Genomic DNA, 23,406 nt, shown 5'->3' with positions numbered 1-23,406 from the left:
GACGGCGTGGTGGTAGTTCGGGTCCGGTGTGGAAAGCGCCTTGTGGGAGTGGGCGTGTTTGCTGGACAGGAACGGGGCGCGCCGTGCGTGATGACGTAAGCGGCGTTGATTGGGTGCAAGAACAAGGGTTGCGCGTGCGCAGCGCTCCGCCTTCTGCCCAAATTGATCGCTTCCTTGAGGTAGACGTAGGTGGGAAGGGGCTGTTCTCTGTTGTTTGTTGCTTGCTGGCCAGGGCTGGCTTCATTCTGCTTTGCCTATTCAGTCTTGCGAGTCCCCCGTAGCCTCGCCGTGGGGCGGTGTCAGCCAGAAGTGTACAGACCCGAGGAGGTGGAGGAGACAGCCTCTGATCTCCGTTTCTTCCTCCGGGGAGAAGGCGGCACCTGGCCTTGGAGGGCCGCTTCGTTTGAGACCTCAGTGGGCATAGCTGGCTGAGGAGTTGGGGAAGATTTGGGGGCGGGATGAGGATAAGTGGGTCTGCTAAAAGATGGAGTACCCTGGACTGGGAATCTCCAGTCCAGATGATGCTGGAGGCGGGACTGGACCACTAGGTCAGGCTACCCAAGCACACCCATTAGAGGGGTTATCCCGGGCCACCGGCCCTGAATCATCCTTAAGGGATATAGCTCAGGAGAGGCTGCTTCAGGAATGGTCCCCATGCCCGTTACCTTTGCATCTCATTTACCAAGCACTCCAGGCAGTAGGATCCAGCATCTACATTTCTCATAAGTAACCTGTAGCCTTTAGGACAGATCTCAAAGGAGCCTAGGAGTAGATGACTTTTAGGTTTAAATTTACTTTGTTACTGATCTTCTCTTTCTTTCACCTAGTGAGCAGTAACAACATGTCAGGGTGGGAATCTTACTACAAAAATCAGGGTGATGAGGAAGAAGAAGAACAAGAAGAGGGCCTCGAAGCAGGTGGTAAGTGACTTTCATTAACATGTACCATTGTGTGTGTGTGAAAGCCTTTCCCTGCCTATCTCTGCTGGATGACCCTTGTTGCCTCCTGGCCCACCTTTCTCTCCCCAGAGAATCTCCAGCACTTTCCTCCCTTTGAACTTTGCAGAGCTGCTCTGAAAGTGGAAATGAAAGTTGCTCAGTCATGTCTGACTCTTTGTGACCCCCATGGACTATACAGTCCATGGAATTCTCCAGGCCAGAATACTGGAGCGGGTAGCCGTTCCATTCTCCAGGGGATCTTCCCAACCCAGGGATCTAACCCAGGTCTTCCAGACTGCAGGCCGATTCTTTACCAGCTGAGCCACCAGGGAAGCCCTAGGCACTTTTATTTGTGTCCTACTCTAGTCTATGGTACATTCCTAGTCTTAAACTTCTGCTGGGCACTGGTAGATTGAGCTCCAATAAACTACGCTGAAACATTGGTATTAAGGGTCACCTTAGGTGGCTCAGGGAGAAGGCAATGGCACCCCATCCAGTACTCTTGCCTGGAAAATCCCGTGGACGGAGGAGCCTGGCAGGCTGCAGTCCATGGGGTTGTGAAGAGTCGGACACGACTGAGTGACTTCACTTTCACTTTTCACTTTCCTGCATTGGAGAAGGAAATGGCAACCCACTCCAGTGTTCTTGCCTGGAGAATCCCAGGGATGGGGGGAGCCTGGTGGGCTGCCGTCTCTGGGGTCACACAGTCGGACACAACTGAAGTGACTTAGTAGCAGCAGCAATAGTAGGTGGCTCAGGTAAGACCCTTCCTCACCCAGGAAAGTAGTTTTTCTCATTCTTGGACCTCAGTGCAAAAATGCTTTCACCCTACAATAACTGCAGCAACCAAAGAGTAAATGTTAGCAACACAGTTACAAGAGTCATTCCCTCACCTTAGCCTGGTGTTTTGGGAGTATGTGTTCAGGCAACACAGTAACACATAGGCCAAAGGAAAAGAAACAAGGGATGCATGTCTGTTGTTCATTTAATAAGTTGCATCCAACTCTTTGCGACCCCATGGACTACAGTACTCCAGGCTCCCCTCTCCTTCATTGTCTCTCAGAGTTTGCTCAGATTCATGTCCACTGGGGCAGTATGCTATCTAACCATCTCATCCTCTGCTGCCCCCGTCTCCTTTTGCCTTCAGTCTTTCCCAGCATCAGGGTCTTTTCCAGTGAGTTGGCTTTTTGCATCAGGTAGTCAAAGTATTGGAGCTTCAGCATCAGTGCTTCCAATGAATATTCAGGGTTGATTTCTTTTAGGAAATCATGTACTCTATATACTGGTTAATTTAAGTCCTGGGTAGAAAATTTTAAAGTATTTTTATTAAAAGTGAGAAATATAAGAAATATAAAAAATGAAAGATCTGTAATCTACATAATCTACCACCCTTATACAGCCATTACTAGCATTTTGATAATTAGCATATTTCCTTCCTATATCTTTCAGACTATGTATTTCCTAAGTATATACAGTCTGTTTTTGTTTGTATCTGATTTTTATATAATTGTAATCATAGTGCTTATATTTTTTCCTTTTTAATTTATACTTTCAAAATTTATGTTTTTCAAAAAGAATTTTAAACATAACGTTGTGTGCCTTTTTTCTTTACTGTACTATAGATATATCTTTCCATGTAACTGCAAATATAGCCTCTATGACTCATTTTAAATGCGCTGTGATTTTTTTCAGTCTACCTTCCTTTGGACATTTTAGTTTTCAGTTTCTTACTTTAATAAACAACATTTTGGAAATTTTTGCATAGGATTTTTCCATATCTTATTTTCTTAATATAGATTCCTAAGAAGCAAAATTCATTGGCTCAAGGTAGAATTTTTGTTTAAGGTTCTTGACATATATTGCTATATTGCTTTAGAAAAGATGGGTAAATAAATTTATTGCATTAGGAAGCGGCATAGTCAAAAGGGAGACAACCAGATATTATATGTCTTTTTGTGAAAAACTCGACATCACCTATAATGTAATTATGCCAAAAAAAAAGAAAGAAAGAAAACCAAATCTGATGAAGCTTCTGTAGGTCCTTTGTGGGAAGGACAGAACTATGTTAATCTACATCAAAAGAATGTAGTCAAGCAAAATCCAGAAGTTGGAAAACTATATGACATAATATCTAGGTTCTTCGGCAAATAAATTATAAGAGACAAAAGACAGAGGGGCTATCCATGGATTAAGAGGCTTTAAAAACTGTTTTTTGTGTTTTTTTTAAGTCAAAACCAGTGTGTAGGAATGTTGGCTTGGATGATTAAACTATAAAGAAAAATAAATGAAGAATGATTACCAAAAGTCAGGATGGTGGTTACTCTTGGGAGGAAGGTGGGTGATAAAATTGGAAGGGGACCTGGAGAGGGCTTCAGGGGTTACTGGCAAGATTCAATTTCCTGATGTGTTGATTTTAAGAATGTTCGCCTTTTTTTTTTTTTTTGGTTGCACTACGTGAGCGTGGCTTGCCAAATCTTAGTTCTCTGGCCAGGGATTGAACCCATGTCCTCAGCAGTGAAAGCAGGGAGTCCTAACCACAGGACCACAAAGGAATTCCCTAGGGGTGTTCATCTTATAATAATTCATCAGGTTATAGTTTTGCTTAATGGGCTTTTTTCTATTTGTTTTACATGAATAATAAACATGATAAATATGAAACAACTGCAAATATTCCCTTCAAATTTTTTTCCCCCATAGGAGATTATTCATATTCAGGAAGAGATAGTTTGATTTTCTTGGTTGATGCTTCCAGAGCCATGTTTGAATCTCAGGATGAAGATGAGTTGACTCCTTTTGACATGAGCATCCAGGTGAGACTACCTTTTCATTTAATTAAGCAAACAAAAAAGTATTAACACCCCTTTAAAAAATGTGGACTCTTAGAAAAGTTTGTTTGGATTGATAAATGGTGGTTAGCCTCCTAGGATGGCTACCTATACTTGCAGCTGAAAAAGTAGCAAGAGTTGGAGAGAAGGCCCATTTTATTTTGGGTTTGAACTTCTGACCCTGGGAATACATTGCTCCCACCTTCTGTGTTAGCCCTGGTAGTAGAAGTGGGCACCTCTTTCTCTAGAGATGTTTGTGTAAGGGAAGGAATGAAGTTCCAACAGTTATGCTGTGAGATAGGTCCTTCTGTAAGTAATTATGTGGAAGCTGAGTATTACTTGTGATTGTGGACGATTATTACAAGAGGACAAACAACCTAATTTTTATTTTTGGTTGTGCTGGATCTTCATTGCTGCACGTGGGCTTTCTGTAGTTGAAGCGAGGTGGGGCTACTCTCTATTTACGCTGCAAGGGCTTCTCATTGTGGTGGCTTCTTGTTGCAGAGCACAGGCTCTAGGTCATGCAGGCTCAGTAATTTTGGCTCCTGGGCTCTAGAGCCCGAGCTCAGTAGTTATGGTACACTGGCTTAGGCGATCCTCAGGATGTGGGATCTTCCTCCACCAGGAAGGGGACTCATGTCACGTGCATTGGTAGGAGGATTCTTCTGTCTGTTTGTTTAATATTTATTTCTTTATTAGGCTGCATTGGTCTTAGTTGCAGCACTCGACTTCTCGAGTTGTGCACATGAACTTAGTTGCTCCATGGCATGTGGGGTCTTAGTTCCCCTACCAGGGATGAAACCCATGTCCTTTGCATTGCAAGGCAAATTCTTAACTACTGGACCCCCAGGGAAGTCCCTGGCAGGAGGATTCTTATCCACTGTACCACCAGGGAAGCCCCGGACAACCTAATTTAGAAATGAGCACAAGACTTGAATACACATTTCTCTAAAGATGTTCAAAGGTCCAAAAGCACATGAAAAGAAGTTTGACATCTTTAGGCATTAGAGAAGTGCAAACCAAAACCAAAATGAGGTATCACATCCACCAGAACTGGTATAATTAAAAAAAAAAAAAGAACAATAAGAAGTGTTGGCGAGGATGTGGAGAAATTGGAACCCTCATGTGTTGCAGGTGGGAATATGAAATGGATCAGCTGCTGTGGAAAACAGTTTGGCAGTTCCTCAGAAACTTAAACATAGACTTATTATTTGACCTAGGAGTTCCCCTCCTGGCTGTTTAGCCAATTAAATAAAAAGCAGCTTCTCAAATACTGATTCTGCCACTTACAAACTGCATGATATTAAGAGAGTTGCTAAAGCTCTTATACGTTTTCTCATCTATAAAATGGAAATAATAATAGTACCTGCTGTGTCAAATTGTCAGAATTAAATGTTTTCGTTTTTTAGATTGAGATGTAATTCACATAACAAAATTAGGAAGTAATTTCATAACCATTTTGAAGTATACAATTTTAAGGTATTTAGTCATTCATGTCACCACTCCCTATCTCATTCTAAAACGTCCTGAGTGGATAAACAAAATGTTTATATATAGTCAGTTCAGTTGCTCAATTGTGTCCTACTCTTTGCGACCCCATGGACTGCAGCACGCCGGGCTTCCCTGTCTGTCACCAACTCCCAGGGCTTACTCAAACTCATGTCCATCGAGTCAGTGATGCCGTCCAACTATCTCATCCTCTGTCATCCCCTTCTCCTGCCTTCAATCTTTCCCAGCATCAGGGTCTTTTCCAGTGAGTCAGTTCTTCACATCAGATGGCCAAAGTATTGGAGTTTATATATAGGTGGAATATTATTGTTGTTATTTAGTCACTAAGTCGTTCTGGCTCTTTTGTGACCCCATGGATTGTAGCCCATCAGGTTCCTCTGTCCATGGAATTTCACAGGCAATATTGGAGTGGGTTGCCATTTCCTTCTCCAGGGGATCTTTCTGATCCAAGGATCAAATCTGAGTCTCTTTCATTGGCAATTAGATTCTTTACCACTGAGCCACCAGGGAAGCCAAATGGACTGAAGCCATAAAAAAGAATGAAGTACTAATACAAGCTACAAGGTGATTGAACCTTGAAAACATTAAGAGAAAGAAGCCAGGCCAAAGGTCACATACTGTATGTTTGCATTTATATGAAATACAGAATAGATAATCCACAGAAAATGCAGGTGGGTAGTTACCCCCAGGCTGGAGGGGGAGGGAAGAATGGGGAGCAACTTCTTAATAGGTATGGGGTTTGCTTTTGGGATGATGAAAATATTTGGTAACTGTTACAGATAGAGGTGGTGGCTGTACAACATTATGAGTGTATTAATTGAACACTGAATTGTTCACTTTAAATTGGTTAGTTTTGTTATGTGAATTTCACCTCAATTAAACATGTTACTATTTCTTCACAGAGAAGAATTTCTAAGGATTTATTGTATATCTTGTTTCTCATATTTTTGCAGTTGGGAATCAAAGAGCGGTTTCTCATGTTCTAATTTCTATACAAATAGTTCTTTCAGTTGACAAGTCAGAATATTTTGCATCTAAAAAAAAAAGAATTAATAAAAACAATTTTGAACTTTAAAGCAGTGGTTTTCAGTCTTTAGCCTACATCATGCAGGGCTTGTTGACACAGATTGTAGGACCTCACCCTGCAGTCAGAATTTCTGATTCTATAGGTCTAGAGCAGGGCCCAAGAATTTGCGTTTCTAGGGACTTCCCTGGTGGTGCAGTGGTCATGTTTCCACTGCAGGGGGCTCGTGTTTGACCCCTGGTTGGGGAACTAGATCCCACATACAGAGGCCAAAAAGAAAAGAAAATGCTTGTCCAGCAAAGTTCCAAGGTGATGCCAGTGTTTGGAGATCACTCTTTGAGGAACACTTCTTTAACATTTTTTGGATCACGGGCCTCTTAGGAGATGTGATGAAGGCTATGCACCCTCTGCCCCAAAATGATACACTTACAGTATATGTAAGAAGATTGCTATGTGTAATTTCACAGGGCTCAGTGAAATGGGACTACCTAGAGAACCCAGGAAGAACTGCCGTATTATGCAGTGAATAAGTGAAACTTTCACAGATGAACATAACGTATTTGATAAGGAGCAATGAAAAAACATTTACTTATATTCTATTTTAGTTTGTATGTGCTGTGTATGTGGTTTATCTTAAAACATGAAGAACCTCTCACTAGATTTTTGTAGAAGTTTGTAGAGTGCTCATAGATTAAAATATTTGTAGAAGTGATTACCTTAAAGATTTTAATTGTCTTTAGAGTTAATAAATAAAAAATTTAAATTTAAAAAATGACTCCTTGCCGTGAAGATTACTGTCAGTGACTAGACATACCATATATAAGTTCTGCATTCCAGGAGAGAGTTGCTAAGGAGGAAGACCAGGTAGCGTCTCAAGCAGGATATGGAGGGGGGTTGCCAGGGTTAGTTTATTCCTCAGCTTTGCAGAATCAGAAACTTAATTTTGTCAGTGTCCCTCGAATTATAGGCCACAAGGACTAACCCACTTATGAGACACTGATTTATCAGATGCTGGCTTTGTTTAAATGGATGGCTAGAACTTTCCTGGAATACTGATGTCTTTAAATGTGTAATTAAGCAAATTTTATTTCAAAAAGTGCTGTTGGTAGTTACAGATTTATTTCAGGTCACATATACTTTTTTTTTTTTAACATTTTATTTATTTTTTTATTTTTGGTTGCTCTGTGCCTTCATTGCCTGCAGGCTTTTCTGTAGTTGCAGGCACTGGGGGCTTCTCTCTAGTTGGGGTTCTTGGGCTTCTCATTCTTCTGTTACAGAGCATGGGGTCTAGGCACGAGGGCTTCAGTAGTTGTAGGGCACAGGCCTAGTTGCCCCACAGCATGTGGGATCTTCCCGGACCAGGGATAGTACCTGGGTCCTGTGCATTGGTAGGTGGATTCTTAACCACTGGTGGTGGTGGTGGTTTAATCGCTAAGTCATTAACCACTGGATCACCAGGGAAGCCCCCAGGTCACACATACTTAACATTTGCTTAAATTTTATACACGTATATTTTGTTTCTTGGTATCACGCTACTAGAGAAATGATAAAGTGGCCTGTGTAAACTCAGCCAATTAAGTAAATGACATTATTGGGACTCAAATTCTGGTTTTCTGATTCTAGTGCTGGGCTTTTATTCATTTATTTTTATTTCCCTATTGTAGAGTTTCCTTCCTGGGTATATACCTGGTTTCAATTCTCTGGTTTATTATAGTAGGAACTGCTTATACTTCTGTGTTTATCACAATCTGCTTTTTGTTATCATAATGTAAATGGCCAGCATTCTCACTGGTTTGTGAGTTTCCGGAAGGCAGGAGTCACGCCTTACTCTAAGGCCATGTACAAATTCACCAAACATATATTGAGTGCCCTACTATGTGTCAGGCACTTGTGGAGCTTAAGTTTAGTGGTAAATAATATTAATTGAAATTTTGTTTTTGTTTTTTCAGTGTATCCGGAGCGTATACACCAATAAGATCATAAGCAGTGATCGAGATCTCTTGGCAGTGGTGTTCTATGGTACCAAGAAGGACAAAAATTCAGTGAATTTCAAAAATATTTACGTCTTACAGGAATTAGATAATCCAGGTCAGTAGTATTCTGAGATCAGCTTTTCCCTTTTACATGAGAAGGTCACTCACTGCCATGCAAAAGGAGGGCTGGGGAGGAGGAAGCAATGACATCTTGACTGGGAGTACGCTTTCCTGCACAAGGGGCTTCTTACTGGGATGTGGACCTTTGTTGCAGGGGTTAATCAGCTCTGGGTGAGAAAGAGACCTTAGGCCCTTCTGTTAGTTTTTAAGTGTGGCCACTGACACCATGCTGACTTTTCTGCCCATTTAACTCCCTGTCTCCGATCAGGTGCTAAACGAGTGCAGGAGCTTGACAAATTTAAGGGGCAGGAGGGGAAGAAATATTTCCAAGACCAAATTGGCCATGGATCTGATTACTCCTTAAGTGAAGTGCTGTGGGTCTGTGCCAACCTCTTCAGCGATGTCCAGTTCAAGATGAGCCATAAGAGGATCATGCTTTTCACCAATGAAGATGACCCCCACGGTGATGACAGTGCCAAAGCCAGCCGGGCCAGGACCAAGGCTGGGGATCTCCGGGACACAGGTTGGCATTCTTATTCTGTCTTTTTTTTTTTTTTTTAACAGCTCCATTACAGCTCAGTTTTATTCAGCAAACAAAGGATAGTACACCCTCTCCCCAAAGGAGAGGCCCCCAATCTTTAATTAATTTATTTGGTCACACCGTGTGGCTTGTGGGAATCTTAGTTTCCCAACCAGAGATTGAACTCATGCCCCCTGCGATGGAAGTGTGAAGTCTTAACCATTGGACCACTGGGGAAGTCCCTTCCATTGTTTTTTTATTTATTAATTTTTTTTGGTCATTGTTTAGTTGCTAAGTTGTGTTTTATTGCTTCTTTATAGCTGATGTCAAATATTTGCTTTTCACCCTTCAGAGGAAAATGAAAAAATAAAGTGAAGCTAGGGGAGACCCTTATGTAACATTCCCAGTGAAAATGGCCAGACCATTAGCTGTACGAAGGACTCTACCAGAGAGAGCTTTGCTTGACTTCAGTGCCACCATGAATGGTGGTTCCTTGAATAACTTTTCTGAAGTCATTAGAGCAGTTGATCCCCTTAACCACTTTCTCTAAGTCCTGAAGGTGTTTATCATCAATCTAGTCTTTGGAAGCATTTATTTAGCATATTTGAACTTAATTGAAAAAAATTCTCCCTTGCTGGAAATTGCTTCCCCTCATTTTTGTCTGTCCTCACCCCAGGTATCTTCCTTGACTTGATGCACCTAAAGAAACGTGGAGGCTTCGACATATCCTTGTTTTACAGAGATATTATCAGTGTAGCAGAGGATGAGGACATAGGGATTCACTTTGAGGAGTCTAGCAAGCTTGAAAACCTGTTGAGGAAGGTTCGCGCCAAGGAGACCAGGAAGCGCGTGCTCTACAGGTGGGTATTAAGCCTGGGTCAGCGTCTTCAAGGCCCCTAACTAATCATAAGCCATGCATGGCTTTGACCTTCTTGGCAACTTAGCTCTGGGTTGTACCAGCTCTGGGTACATTGCCTCACTGTGTTCCTCTTAAAAAAATGTGCTTTATTTCAGGATCACACAAGCTACTTGCTTTTCTTTCTCTAGACAGAGCAGGTATGCTGTTTGTCTGAAGTAACACACCTCTCCACTCCTTTGGGGTAAACAACTGTAGCCTAACGGTGTCCCCAGGTGCACTCTCTGGGACACTGTCAGTTTTTTCTCCTCTGTAGATGGGGGATAACAGTAGTACCTTGTATAGAACAAAAACTCAATGCATGTTAATTATTATCATTGTTGTTGTGTTATTCTAGTTTCTTATTAAAAATGAAAAAGGGAAAGTGTTAGTTGCTCCGTTATGTCTGACTTTTTGGGACCCTGTGGACTGGAGCCCACCAGGTTCCTCTGTCCATGGAATTCTCCAGGCAAGAATACTGGAGTGGGTTGCCATTCCTTTCTCCTGGGGATCTTCCAGACCCAGGGATTGAACCTGGGTCTCCTGCACTGCAGGTGGATTCTTTACCATCTGAGCCATGGGAACCAGAGGGTTGGATTATCTTCTTTTAGAGAATTTAGGATTAGAATCCTAAAGCCTCTTCAGTGTTTTTTACTGAAGAGCATCAGACTTTGATTTTAGACAAGTTTCCTCAGTATAGAAGAATGAGACCATTGGTAGTTTTTGAGCTGTTTTCAAAAAATTAAAATTCTACTAGAAAACCCATGAAGTTTTTTAAGGAAACCAAGATGCAGCTCTTTGCTATAGTTACAGTTTTGTCTTTGGTGTCTCTTTCCCCCAAGAAAAGAGGGGGGAAATTTCTCCTTTTCCTCAAATAAGCACCCTATCACCTTCCCCCTCTTCCTGAAACAGTGGAATGTTGTTACTACTGCAGTTTGGAAATCTAACATATTGGTGGAAGTGGCAGGGAGGATGAAATTGTGGTTGAAAGTAGGTTATGGAGTCAGATTGACTTTAACTCTAGTCCTGGCCCCTCTGCTGTGTGACCTGGGGTAAATCATGTGGCTTCTCTGAGCCTCAGTAAAATGGGAGCAAAAATGGTTCCTCCTTAAAGGACTGCTGTGATGATTAAAAGGAATAACGTAATTATAAACGATAGCTAGTCTTACTATTTTGTGAAAGAGTCATTATAGGATACTGGATATGAATAATAATGAATTGGAGCTGTTTGAGAACTAATTGCCTAAGGCTTGGAAAATTATTACACTTATCCTTGCTATAATAAAATAACATAATTATTTTATTGTATGATTATTATGTGCCAGGCACTGTCCTAAGCTCTTTGTCTCCAGACTCTCAGGAACAAGTCTGATGGCTTGAGCCTGGACCAGATATGCCCATCCTTTGGTCAGGGTAGGGCACGGTACTTTGCTGGACATTTTTCCAAAGCAGTAGGGAAAGGGAGATTCCCAAAGAAAAATTGGGGTTTCACAGTACTTACAGGGTTATGATGATGATTAAATGAGAGAATAGCTGTAAAATGGTTTAGTAAATGGCTAGACTCACTTTAAAAAATCATTACAATACATTCTTTATCATTATTTTAAGGAGTTAACAATATGTTCTGAAACTAATTTTTTGTGGTACAGACCCTGAGATGTATTATAGCAAACTCCATTGTATTATTAAAATGCTTTATGTTTGTATTCAAAGAGCTTGAATTATTGGACGGGATAAAACAAGTCAGGGCTTGGGAGCCATGAAGGTATTTTAGATAGGAAAGTATAATCTTTCAGTCCAAATTTAAAATTTTTTTCTCTCTTTCAGGTTGAAGCTTAAACTCAACAAAGATGTAGCACTCACTGTTGGCATTTATAATATGGTCCAGAAGGCTTACAGACCTTCTCCAGTGAGGCTTTATCGTGAAACCAATGAACCAGTGAAAACCAAGACCCGGACATTTAATGTAAATACAGGCAGTTTGCTTTTGCCTAGTGACACCAAGAGGTCTCAGGTAGGTCTTCCTTCTTAACTGAATTTTGTCCTGTTGAACTGTTGAGGAGGGAGACAGGATCAGTCTAACCAGTTAAATAACTTTCACGTGTGCATCTTTCCAGCCAAGTTGTTGTCATTACCCTTTAGACTATGGCATCTGGATCAGTAATATCTTAGGGGCTAGAAAATTAGAACCAGTTATTTGAAAGAGATGTCAGTGAAAACTTCAGCCCTCAGTCACTCAGCAGATGCTACTCTGAGTCTTAACAGTCTTATTCCTTGCTCAGTACAATGGCAGAAAGGGTTGTACAGTTGACTAGGTAGGTGAGTTGTGTGTACTCAGTCGTGTCCAACTCTTTGCAACCCATAAACTGTAGCCCACCATGGTTCCTCTGTCCATGGGATTTCCCAGGCAGGATTACTGGAGTGGGTTGCCATTTCCTACTCCAGGGAATCGTCCCGACCCAGTGATCAAACCCAAGTCTCTTGCATCTCCTGCATTGACAGGCAGACTCTTTACTACTGTGCTATAGGACTTCCATAGTGGCTCAAGTGGTAAAGAACCCGCCTGCCAATGCAGAAGGCCAGGTTTGATCCCTGGGTCGGGAAGATTCCCTGGAGAAGGAAATGGCAACCCACTCCAGTAATCCTGCCTGGGAAATCCCATGGACAGAGGAGCCAGGCGGGCTGTAGTCCATGGGGTCATAAGAGTTGAAGACAACTCAGTGACTAAGCAGCAACAAGGGGGATGAGTTAGGGAAAGTGTGAAGTGTGTTAGGTGTGAAGTGTATTGTTTTTTTTTTTAGGGAGAGGGTTATTGTTTTTTTTTTTGCCAAACTAACCACAGTTTTCCCTGTGCTTTGAAATGATACAGATATGCCTTTCTTAATCTGAAAGACAGACTAAGAATGTAGAACCTTGTGTGTCACCCTCTCACCTTTGTTTAATCTGTAGAAGGGTCTTAATTTATTTGGCTGTGTGCTGGGTCTTGGTCGCAGGATCTTTGATCTTCCTTGTGGCATGAAGGATCTTCTGGTTGTGGCATGGAGGATCTTTATTATTTAGTTGTAGCATTCAAGCTATTATTAGTTGTGGCACATGGGATCTAGTTTGCTGACTAGGGATGGAACCCAGGCCCCCTGCATTGGGAGCGTGGAGTCCTTGCCACGGGACCACCAGGGAAGTCCCAATATTCTGTTAATTTCTGCTGTATGGCAAAGTGATTCAACTATATATAGGGCTTCCTTGGTAGCTCAGCTGGTAAAGAATCCACTTGTAATGCAGGAGACCTGGGTTTGATTCCTGGGTCAGGAAGTTCCCACTCCAGTGTTCTTGGGATTCCCTGGTGGCTCAGTCGGTAAAGAATTCGCCTGCATTGCAGGAGACCTGGGTTCAATCCCTGGCTTGGGAAGATCCCCTGGAGAAGGGAAAGGCTACCCATGTCAGTATTCTGGCCTGGAGAATTTCATGGACAGAGGAGCCTGGCAGGCTACAGTCCATGTGGTTCCAAAGAGTCAGACATGACTGAGCAACTCTCACTTTCATATATATGTATATTTTTATTTTATTTTATATTTTACATATATTCTTTTCCATTATGGTTTATCTCAGCATGTTGAATATGATACTTCCCTGTAGAAAGGTTTGATATCTAAAATTAAAGTTGAATGAGTCATCCTTCCTTTTTAATTATGCAAAATGTGGGAGAGCAATTTTGTATAAGTTCAAGACCTAGGAGGATCAACTAAGTGACTAAAATTAGATATTATTTTGATTCAACCCTTGAGATATTTTTTGGAGCACAAATTTCAGGCCAGAGTGTCTTGCCCTACTTTTCAGAAGGAGAAGATGACAAGAAATTTCCCCTTCCATTTTGGAGGTAGCTAGCTTTCCATGTTGGTTTATTGATAGGCAGTACCTCTTCTGGTTACTGAGTTTCTTTCTTGATTCATTGTGCCTCCAAGAAAAATCTTAATTAAGAGCTCTGTTTTTACTTTTTTTTTTTTTTAATAAAACTCAAATTTGATTGTTACTAATTTCTGTTACAAATCACACATTTAGGATCCAAATGCAAATGTTGACATTTGAAAGTGTAATAGATAGTAACAGACGTTTGAAAGAGATTGCGTGTGTGTGTGTGTCTGCCTCCCATACTAAATGAGACCTCTCACAGTGCCTGACATAGGTCCTCTCACTGAATAGGTAAGGTTTGAGCATCCTTTATGTGTCAGGGGGTGGTGCTGAGAGTTTGTTGTTGTTGTTCACTAAGTCCTGTTCAACTCTTTGCGACCCCATGGACTGAGAGTTTCATACACTGTTGTTACATGAGGGAAAGCATAAATGCTTAAAGAGCCAGGCCTTTAGCACCAGACAGATGTGGTTTGGTTCAAGGCCCTGTTCACTTGTATAACCTGGAGCAAAGTTAGTAACTATTGCGCGTCAGTACACTCATCTGTAAAGCAGAGTTTTTAACATTTACCGCCTAGGAAATTGTCACAGATGATAAACTGGGTGGCAGAAGTGCAGTGCCTGGTCAGCCCTCAATAAATGTCCATTCTTATTGGTAGGAGGAAGGTGCTTCCTGCCCCTTAGAGAACGCTGGTTTTAACTTGCTAGTGTCAGTGGCAACCACTTGAGTCTCTGTGTAGCCTCTTTACAAGGCTCTCGTCGTTCCCTTTCTGCAGATCTATGGGTGTCGCCAGATTGTATTAGAGAAGGAGGAAACAGAAGAGCTTAAGCGGTTTGATGACCCAGGTTTGATTCTCATTGGTTTCAAGCCCTTAATGATGCTGAAGAAGCACCATTACCTGAGGCCCTCGCTGTTCGTGTACCCCGAGGAGTCCCTGATAAATGGTAAGGGGCACAGGCCACGGGTAAACGAAGAAGTGATGTAGAAGGCAGTTTACCGAGCAGCATTTCCCAAATGGCTGCTGCTAGAAACTGTATAGGAGGCGTTACTGGATGTTTTGAAAGTGTTTCATGCTCAAATAAATTTTAGAAACATGGGACTAAACAAAGAGATTTCTTTAGGACCTACAATACCCTAATATGTATTGTGAATATCCAGGAGGGGATATGAAATTAGCATATTTAAAACTTACTTGCTTTGAAATTCTTTCTTGGAGGCATCAGATAGGGAGTTTGGGAAAAACAAAACACAATCCTGGCATCTTCCTGTTGCAATTAGAGATGCATGAACTTGGCCACTGGACTGATGCTGAAGCTGAAACTCCAATACTTTGACCACCTGACGCAAAGAACCGAGTCATTGGAAAAGACCCTGTTGCTGGGAAAGATTGAAGGTGGGAGGAGAAGGGGACGACAGAGGATGAGGTGGCTGGATGGCATCACCGATGCAATGGACATGAGTTTGAGTAGGCTCCGGGAGTTGGTGATGGACAGGGAGACCTGGCGTGCTGCAGTCCATGGGGTCGCAGAGTTGGACACGACTGAGCAACTGAACTGAACTGAACTTGGCCACTGGGTTTATCTGTCCAGACCTATATTCCTCTGTGCTATAACTAATGAACCCCCTGGATCTGGACCTGACTGGTATTCATTAGCAACTCAGGCTTATATCATTAGCCTAATGATAGTGAAAGTGAACCAACATCAATAATTCACATTCCTAAATGGAGTATTTGATGCCTCTGCTCTGGGTCCATCACCCCTGACCTATTTAAGTATCCAAAGTCCTTTTAAGAAAATGGAAGGGAAACTGTAGGCTTATAACTTGGGCTAAGAGGGAAGACAGGAGGAGACACCTTTAGGATGTAGAACCCTGGGACGTTTGTTTTCCAGGGAGCTCAGCCCTGTTCAGTGTTCTGCTCACCAAGTGCCTGGAGAAGGAGGTCATGGCCGTGTGCAGGTACACACCGCGCCAGAACATCCCGCCTTGTTTTGTGGCCTTGGTGCCACAGGAAGAGGAGCTGGATGACCAGAAAATTCAGGTGGCTCCCCCAGGTAGGTGGAAGAGGTGATTTCAGGGCTTTTGATATTGAACTTTTGAACCTGGCTTAGGCTTTGGAATCAATCACTCATGGGATAGCAACTCGGACCGGCCAAAGCAGAGTCTCTAGGAATGGAGCCTGGGAATTGTGTATTTATAAGGTTGCTGTTGTTGTTAGTCGTGAAGTCGTGTCCGATTCTTTTGCGACCCCATGGACTGTAGCCCGACAGGCTCCCCTGTCCATGGGACTCTCCAGGCAAGAACACTGGAGTGGGTTGCCATGCCTTCCTCCAGGGGATCTTCCTGACCTGGGGATCTAACCCATGTCTCCTGCATTTCAGGTGGGTTCTTTACCCACTGAGCCACCTGGGAAGCCCTTTTATAAGGTTGCATAGGTGAATCTGAAGAGCAGCCAGAGAAGGCTGTCATATGTGGTTGTACAGTACACAGCATGTACAACTGTACAAGGCAGCTCTGCAGCCAGGGTTGAGAATTGACTACATAGGGACTATTCGTGGGTTATTGTCATAAGTTCATGGGGTCTCACAGATACTACATTCTTTACTAAAAACCATTGTTTGATACCCTTGTGATGTTTAATAGTCGGTTTATCTCCTGTGAACAATAAGGCAGTGAGGTATAGTGGAAAGACTGTGTGTTTTGAAGTCAGATTTTATCTTGTACTTTAGTGTCTGAAGTAAGACACGTAAGTGTCTTTTGTTTTAGGTCCTTCTCTGCCACCCGTTACCTGGCCAACTTGGGCAAATAATTGAACCTTCCTGTTTATGTTCCTTCTCTGCAAAGATGACAATTCTGGAATACTTTTCTCTCAAGGTTGCTTCACATTTGATATAAGTTAATAAACATATAAGTGCCTAGCCCAAGGCAGCCTTCTACTGTCGATGGTAGTCATTATTCTTCATTAGCTATGCTAGTAAAAATGATAAAGTAAGTCTTTGAATGTGTTCATATTTCTAACCCTGGTCATCATGATGCTTAGGAACAGCTTTTATGTCAGTTCTTAAGCTGTAGCCTCTGCTCTGTGCTCCTGAGGCTGTGAGGCTCTTCCAGCCCCGTTTCTGCATTGCCAGCAGGCTCTCAGGGAGGCTGTCAACAGTGGGTGCTAGAGGGAGACATTAGTGCGGGGGAGAGCTCAGAGGCTGGCTTCTTCCTCTTGCTTGGACCTCTTGGCATTGCCAGCAAGGGCTCTTCGCCTGGGTTTCAGTCTCTAGATTTTTCAGTCTTTCTGCAACCCATCCGTAATAGGAGAGGGATCAGCCTGATAACCCTTACCTCTTCCCGTTTAGTATGTATTGAGGGCGGGGGAACAAAGGGGAGAGGTTGAAACTCAGAGGAGAGGCTGATGGTGGGACGTAGCCCTCCAGGGAGGGGCACTGTCCACCTGGCTCTGGGTGTAGGGAAAAAGCTGGGGGCTGGAAGCTGGCTGGGGGTGGACATGAACTGGAACAGGAAGTACCTGAGAAGGAACACTCCTGCTTTCTGGCCTTCCTCTTGACGCCAAAGGGAATCTGCTAGGCAGATGCTAACAGGAATCAGCTGATAAAGAAGAGATGGGGTTTGCAGGGTGTCAGCCCCAGCAGAAAAAAAAGAAAGTTGCTTAGTCGTGTCCGACTCTTTGCGACCCCATGGACTATAGCCTACCAGGCTCCTCCGTCCATAGGATTTTCCAGGCAAGAGTACTGGAGTGGGTTGCCATTTTCTTCTCCAGGAGATCTTCCTGACCCAGGGATTGAACTCTGGTCTCCCGCATTGTAGGCAGACGCTTTACCGTCTGAGCCACGAGGGAGGTCAGCCCCAGCAACACAGGACACAAAAGGGTGAATTGGGGCTGAGAGAAAAATGACAACTCAGTGACTGAAGCCTTTTATTAGGTCAAGTCTCCGAAGACATACCTTTCTTCCTCAGGCTTCCAGCTCTTCTTCTTGCCCTATGCTGATGATAAACGGAAGGTGCCCTTTACCGAAAAAGTCATGGCCAACCCAGAGCAGGTAGACAAGATGAAGGCTATTGTTCAGAAGCTCCGCTTCAAGTACAGGTGAGTGATGTGTTTTTCACAGGCTTTCTTCTGGAACTGCCTCCTGAGTTGAAGGTCTACCTAGAGTTTCGACTTAAACACAGACCAAGAGAATATGATTTTATTATTTTCCATTAACTGATGGGTTATAACTCTTTAGAAGCTATATAGAGAGTGAAAGGTTTTGTATTGAAACTCTGGAATTGGGCGAAGTGTCTATAGCTGGTTGACCTGTTGTGCTGAGAAAGCCAGGTTGGTTAGTTGAGCTTGCTCAACGAAGCAGCGGTAAGGAGAAGGTTCTTGGATGGCCTTCTTCTTGATTGTTGTCACACAGCGAGTAAAAGTAAGTAAATCCAGTGTCAACTGTTGCAAGGTTAAAAGGATGATTATATAATTCAAGTTATTCCCCCTCACATGCACGTAGACCATCTCCCAGAACCTTTGTAAAGTGACACCATTTTTTCACATTCCATCTTTTGTCTCTGGGCTACTTCTGGGCAAACTGACCTTCCTCCTTCAAAGGAAACCTCCTAGTATAGTCCTTTATTGGGCAAATGGAAGCATTGTTAAGATTCTACCACGTGCTAGGCACTGTTCTAGATACAGTTCCAACAGTATCTCATTTATATAATTCAATGGCATTTTTACAAGAACCTGCCCATTTTTTTTTTTTTTTTTTTTGAGACCAGAAAGGCTTGTGCTTTAATGGCAGCTAGGGTAAAGGGGAGCAAAAATAGTAATTCTGGGGGGCACAGCGAGCAGGCAGCCAGGTCCAGCCTGGCCCAACCCAGACCAGCTGAGCCGAGGTTGCTGTCGAACCTGCCCATTTTATAGATGAAGAAACTGAGGCTTAGAGGCGTGAGGCAACTTGTCCAGATTCACCAGGCTAAAAGGAACGGGAGCCAGGGTTCAAGTCTAGGACTGTATATGCCTCTGGGTTCTTTCTCTTTTTAATCTCATGTTGCTTTTGTATATGGTAAAAGAGACTATCAAGTTCATTATCTCCTCACCTCCCATCATCCGTCCTTCCTCTTTTCTCTGTACATGCCTCCCCTGGCCCTGCCTCCTCTATTTCTGTCTCTGCCACAGCTGCCAGTGCCAGACAGATAGGCGGGTATTGTTTTGCTTTTAAGTTCACTTTTGGATCTTTAGCATCAGACAATAAATTGAAAATTGGGAAGAAAGAGGTTGATTCAAGAGAGAAGACTCCCAGCTGTTTTACCCAGGGTGTATTTCTCAGCTGACCTTGGGCCTGCACTGTCTCAGCTGAGTTTTTATTTTTGTTTTTTAAATATTTACATCTTAACTTTTAAAATGTATTCATGTTACTGTTAATGTTTTAACAGATGTGACGGCTTTGAGAACCCAGTCTTGCAGCAGCACTTCAGGAACATGGAAGCCTTGGCGCTGGATTTGATGGAGCCTGAGCAAGCCGTGGACCTGACGTGTAAGGAGGCCGAAACCCAGCTGAGAAGTTCTTTTCATGGGAGGCTTTCACGTTAATTTTTCCTGCTCCAGTACTATGCTTGCGTTTCCTGGCAGCCTCTAAGTACTTGACCTTGTTGTTCAGGTCATCTCTGCTTGAGAGCTTTTCTAGACCAGCTTTGATTGCCTGGGAACAGATCTGGCCAATTCCACAGTAAAAGGAGGAGAAAGTGCCAGGCTTCTGAGTCTCTGAAGTAGGCCACCCATGACTCCGTGTTGGTAAAAGTTAAAAACAACAATCTGTACCATTTATTGAGTGCTTCCTGTGTGCTGGACACTGTTGTCCTATGTGTTGACTCATTTATTCCTGCTGACCATGAGGTGGGTGCTGTTACTATCCTTGGTTTGCAGAGAAGGGAGTGACTTGCCCCAGGCACTAAGTAGTAGTGGTAGATGGATCTAGGTTCAGAATCCCGTGAGCTGGCCCAGAGCCCTTGCTCTGAACCGCTGTGCCCACTGCTGCTCCATCAGATGGCATGCTCTGCCTTCAGAAAATGTACCTCGTTACCCAGCATAGAGGAGATCTGCCTGGCCTCTGAGCTCCCTGCTGGTCCCTGTCTGGATTGTGTCTCTCTGATGTATTTTGTAAGAGGATGCATGACATTTAGTGATGTCAGTAAATACCCAGTGGAAAACAGGTTGGATTTAATAAAGACTCTAGACAGAGGTTGAAAAGATCAGAACCATTAGTTTGGCCTTCTTGGCTTCCCAGTTATTAATGTTCTCTTTCATACTAGATAAAAGGAACCAGCCTTAAAAGCATAAGAGTTACTGGACCTGGGTCATGGTGGTGACTATCAGCTGGGCCTGGCATGCCCCTGAACCCCACCGCTTAAGCTTTCTCTCACCCTCCTTCAATTCATATTCTGCAGAGCTGGCTGGCAGGGAGATCCAAAATGTCAGTCTGATCACATCACTCCCCTGTTCACAGCCCTTCAAAGTTTCCCCAACACTCTGAGCATGAGGCCTAGTTCCTGGGCAGGCGTCTGAGGCTCCTGTGACCTCGCCAAGCTGCCTTTCTAGCCTCCTTGCTGGTCCTGCCCTCATACCCCGCCTGCAAGTGGTGTCACTTGCTGTCTCTCATTCCTGTGCCTTCTGCTGAGACTGGACTCAGCTTGCCGGACTGTCTGCACAGAGTCCTTCCTGCACCCTTCCCCACCGAGTTCCCACATGCCTCTATGGCCCCTTCCTTCACGGCACTGCCCGACTCTACTGCATTTGTGTTTTTACCTCCTCCTCCTCCCGCCTGGCCTGTAAGCCCCGAAGGCAGGGACTCTTGTTGAATCCCCTGGCTCTAGCCCTGTTCTCAACTCTGCCCCTTCTCTGCTGTTTGACCTCAGCAAAGTAATTTAACCTCTCGAATTTCCACCTCTGTAAAATGAGGAGAGAGGTTTCCCTACCCCAGAGATTGTTAGGAGGAGTAAATAAAAATAATAGTAAGTTTAAAGCATTTGAGAGAGTGCCTGGCTGTTGTGCTGATTAAGTGCAATTGTGAGAAGCTACTTGGTAAATGTTAGAGTTTTAGTGAACGTTTTTGTGGCCAGGTGAGCTGCCTCCTGGAGCCTTCATACACCTCCCTGTCTCAGCAATTACATATTTTCTTCTCTGGTCCCTGTAGATTTGGACTGGGCAGAGGCTGGGCTTGTGACTCACCAGGCCACTCTTCTTATGTTTTTATTTTCTAGTGCCCAAGACTGAAGTAATGGATAAAAGACTGGGCTCCCTCGTGGATGAGTTTAAGGAACTTGTCTACCCACCAGATTATAATCCCGAGGGAAAAGTAACCAAGCGAAAACAAGGTAAGGAGCTGGGCGTGGATGTTCAGTGGGTTTCTTTTTTTTTTGGCTGCACCACACAGCTTACAGAACATACTGCCTGTGTTTTCACCTAGAAGTTTTATGGTTTCAGGTCTTACATTTAAACCTTTAATCCATTTTGAGGTTTTTTAAAGTATGGTGTGAGGAAGTAATTGATTCTTTCGCACAAAGCTGACCGGTTTCCCCAGCACCATTTATTGAAGAGGCTGTCTTTTCCCCCTATTCTTGCTTCCTTTGTCATAGATTTATTGCCCATGTAATGCAGGTTCATTTCTGCACTCTATCTGCTTCACTGATTTATGTGTCTGTTTCAGGGCCAGTACTATATTTGATTACTGTAGCTTTGTAGTATAATTTGAAAGTATAAGTGCTTTTTGAATAAAGGAAGGAAGGAAGGAATGACTTGCTCACCCAGAATGATCAGGAGTTTGGGGTAAACTGGTAAGACTCATGACCTTTAACTCCCACCTAGATGTGATACTTTTTAAATTTTGTGTATAGCTGAAGCTGCCTTATCAAGACACCCATCTTCCCCAAGGTGTGCTAGGTGGGCATCACAGCTTTATGGAAGATGGTTAACTGCTGCCCAGATCATGGGAAGGCCCCTGTGCCGTATAGCTGGGATCCCACTGGTAGCCTTTCCAGTCACTCCCACCTGACCTCTGTCCTCAGATGATGAAAGTTCTGGAAGCAAAAGGCCCAAGGTGGAATTGTCCGAAGAGGAGCTGAAGGCCCACGTCAGCAAGGGCACGCTGGGTAAGCTCACCGTGCCTGCACTGAAGGAAGCCTGCAGGATGTACGGGCTGAAGGGCGGGCTGAAGAAGCAGGAGCTGCTGGATGTCCTCACCAAGCACTTCCAGAAGGCTTGACCAGAGAGCATACAGCCGGCCACCCTTCCACAGTGTAGCCAGGCTGCCCGGTCTTGTTTTTATCAAGTCAAAACCTTTCTTCTCCTGATCCAGGAAGAGTCTGCGTGACAGAAGTCAAGGACTTAGTTTACGAGACTTTCTGTTGCCATGGAGGCAGTGTTGCCCTCTCACGTTGCTGTGCCTTACTCTACTGTCTGAATAAAGAGCCTGACTTTGTACTATATATTGTTCTATAGTGTAAAAGAAAAAAGATGTCTCCTTTGCATCCAAAGATACCGTTGGCTGTGAGCTTTATTTTCTCTCCCACTGGGAATGCATTTCCTCACAACGGAAACAAGAAATATCAGTGAGGGCAGGAAAGAGTGTGACAGGTAAGGACACATGAACACTTTAGGGATGATAATCCTAGTCAGATTATGTTCTGATCCTCTGTTTTCCCACCTGTTTTCCTTTACATGTGTCATATTAAGATCTAAATCAGATTTCAGAAGTAATAACAAGGTGACGTGTAATTCTTATACCACTTGCTTCATGAGTACATAGCAACTCCCCTACTCATGTTGTATTTTCTTAATATGACATTCAAGTATATGAAGAAGAGAGAGACATTTTCTGTTGCCCTGAGAATTTGGGTTGCAGTGTAAGTGAAATGAGTTATTCCTGTAATTTTTCAGGGGAGCTGTAGGAAGTTCAAGAAGATAAAGAGAGGTTTGATGGGAGAACGGAAAAAGGAGGGGTCCTTGGATCAGGAAAAGGGGAAGAGGAGGGGAGGGATCTTTCTGTGTCCCCCCCATACCTTCCCTCCTATATCCTCCCTGCCCCTTTCCTTGTTCTTTCTGCAGTTACTGCTTTTGAAGAATTAGCCTGAGAGAAGGAAGGAAAGAACCTGGAAGGGTTTTTATCCTCTGAGGATGGCTTGTAAGTCCTGTGTCTTTGAGGACTAGAATGAGCATCTCATGAGGTGAGTGTAGGAAGGATCAGATTACTCTTGGAAGAGGTTTTCAGTTTTGGATTCTTTGCTCTGAGTTTTATGGATTTTTTTAACTTCTTTTTGCTTGTGTTTGTTTGGAAAGGAGATGTTATATTCTTGTTTGGATTTCTTTCCTTGTCTTGGGGAGAGGGAAAATAATTATCCAATTAGATGACTTTGAGGATACAGCAAGATAATGCAAAATCATGTAATACAGGAAGTGTTCATTCTTGTTGCTGGAAAATAAGACCACCCTCGTTAAATGACACATGCTTGGAAACTGGGTTCTAGAGAGCATTACTGGAGAAGGCAATGGCACCCCACTCCAGTACTCTTGCCTGGAAAATCCCATGGACAGAGGAGCCTGGTAGGCTGCAGTCCATGGGGTCGCTAACTAAGAGTCGGACAGGACTGAGAGACTTCACTTTCACTTTTCACTTTCATGCACTGGAGAAGGAAATGGCAACCCACTCCAGTGTTCT

General features: G+C 43.4%; 1 protein-coding gene across 6 annotated transcripts; it reads left to right on the top strand.

Annotated features, from left to right (window-relative positions):
* The first annotated feature begins 126 nt into the window (after positions 1–126).
* XRCC6 (X-ray repair cross complementing 6) lies at positions 127–22,225 on the top strand. 6 transcript variants are annotated; one of them, XM_043880623.1, is made up of 13 exons: positions 127–179; positions 828–920; positions 3,636–3,748; positions 8,246–8,384; positions 8,658–8,912; positions 9,586–9,769; positions 11,632–11,818; positions 14,484–14,652; positions 15,601–15,762; positions 17,675–17,804; positions 19,130–19,230; positions 20,954–21,067; positions 21,758–22,225. In XM_043880623.1, the coding sequence occupies exons 2-13, from the start codon at positions 842–844 to the stop codon at positions 21,952–21,954; spliced, it is 1,830 nt and encodes a 609-aa protein (XP_043736558.1). In that variant the 5' UTR covers positions 127–179; positions 828–841; the 3' UTR covers positions 21,955–22,225. The 6 variants fall into 6 exon arrangements, with proteins under 6 accessions (XP_043736558.1, XP_043736560.1, XP_043736556.1 ...); XM_043880625.1 differs by having other exon boundaries at positions 167–189; XM_043880621.1 differs by lacking the exon at positions 127–179 and adding an exon at positions 196–548.
* The last annotated feature ends 1,181 nt before the right edge of the window (positions 22,226–23,406 follow it).

This window comes from Cervus elaphus, chromosome 22 (genome assembly GCF_910594005.1).
Source record: "Cervus elaphus chromosome 22, mCerEla1.1, whole genome shotgun sequence".
In the NCBI taxonomy this organism is placed as follows: domain Eukaryota; kingdom Metazoa; phylum Chordata; class Mammalia; order Artiodactyla; family Cervidae; genus Cervus; species Cervus elaphus.
Note: the sequence above shows the minus strand (reverse complement) of the source record. Positions and strands in the feature narration are given on the sequence as shown.

What these genes read in the sequence shown, in the direction of transcription:
- XRCC6 (XM_043880621.1), top strand. Translation starts at nt 485, where the DNA reads ATGGAGTACCCTGGACTGGGAATCTCCAGTCCAGATGATGCTGGAGGC. An exon ending in TGGGGATCTCCGGGACACAG is followed by an intron (nt 8,913 to 9,585) that starts GTTGGCATTCTT and finishes TCCTCACCCCAG; the next exon opens with GTATCTTCCTTGACTTGATG. An exon ending in GTGACACCAAGAGGTCTCAG is followed by an intron (nt 11,819 to 14,483) that starts GTAGGTCTTCCT and finishes CCCTTTCTGCAG; the next exon opens with ATCTATGGGTGTCGCCAGAT.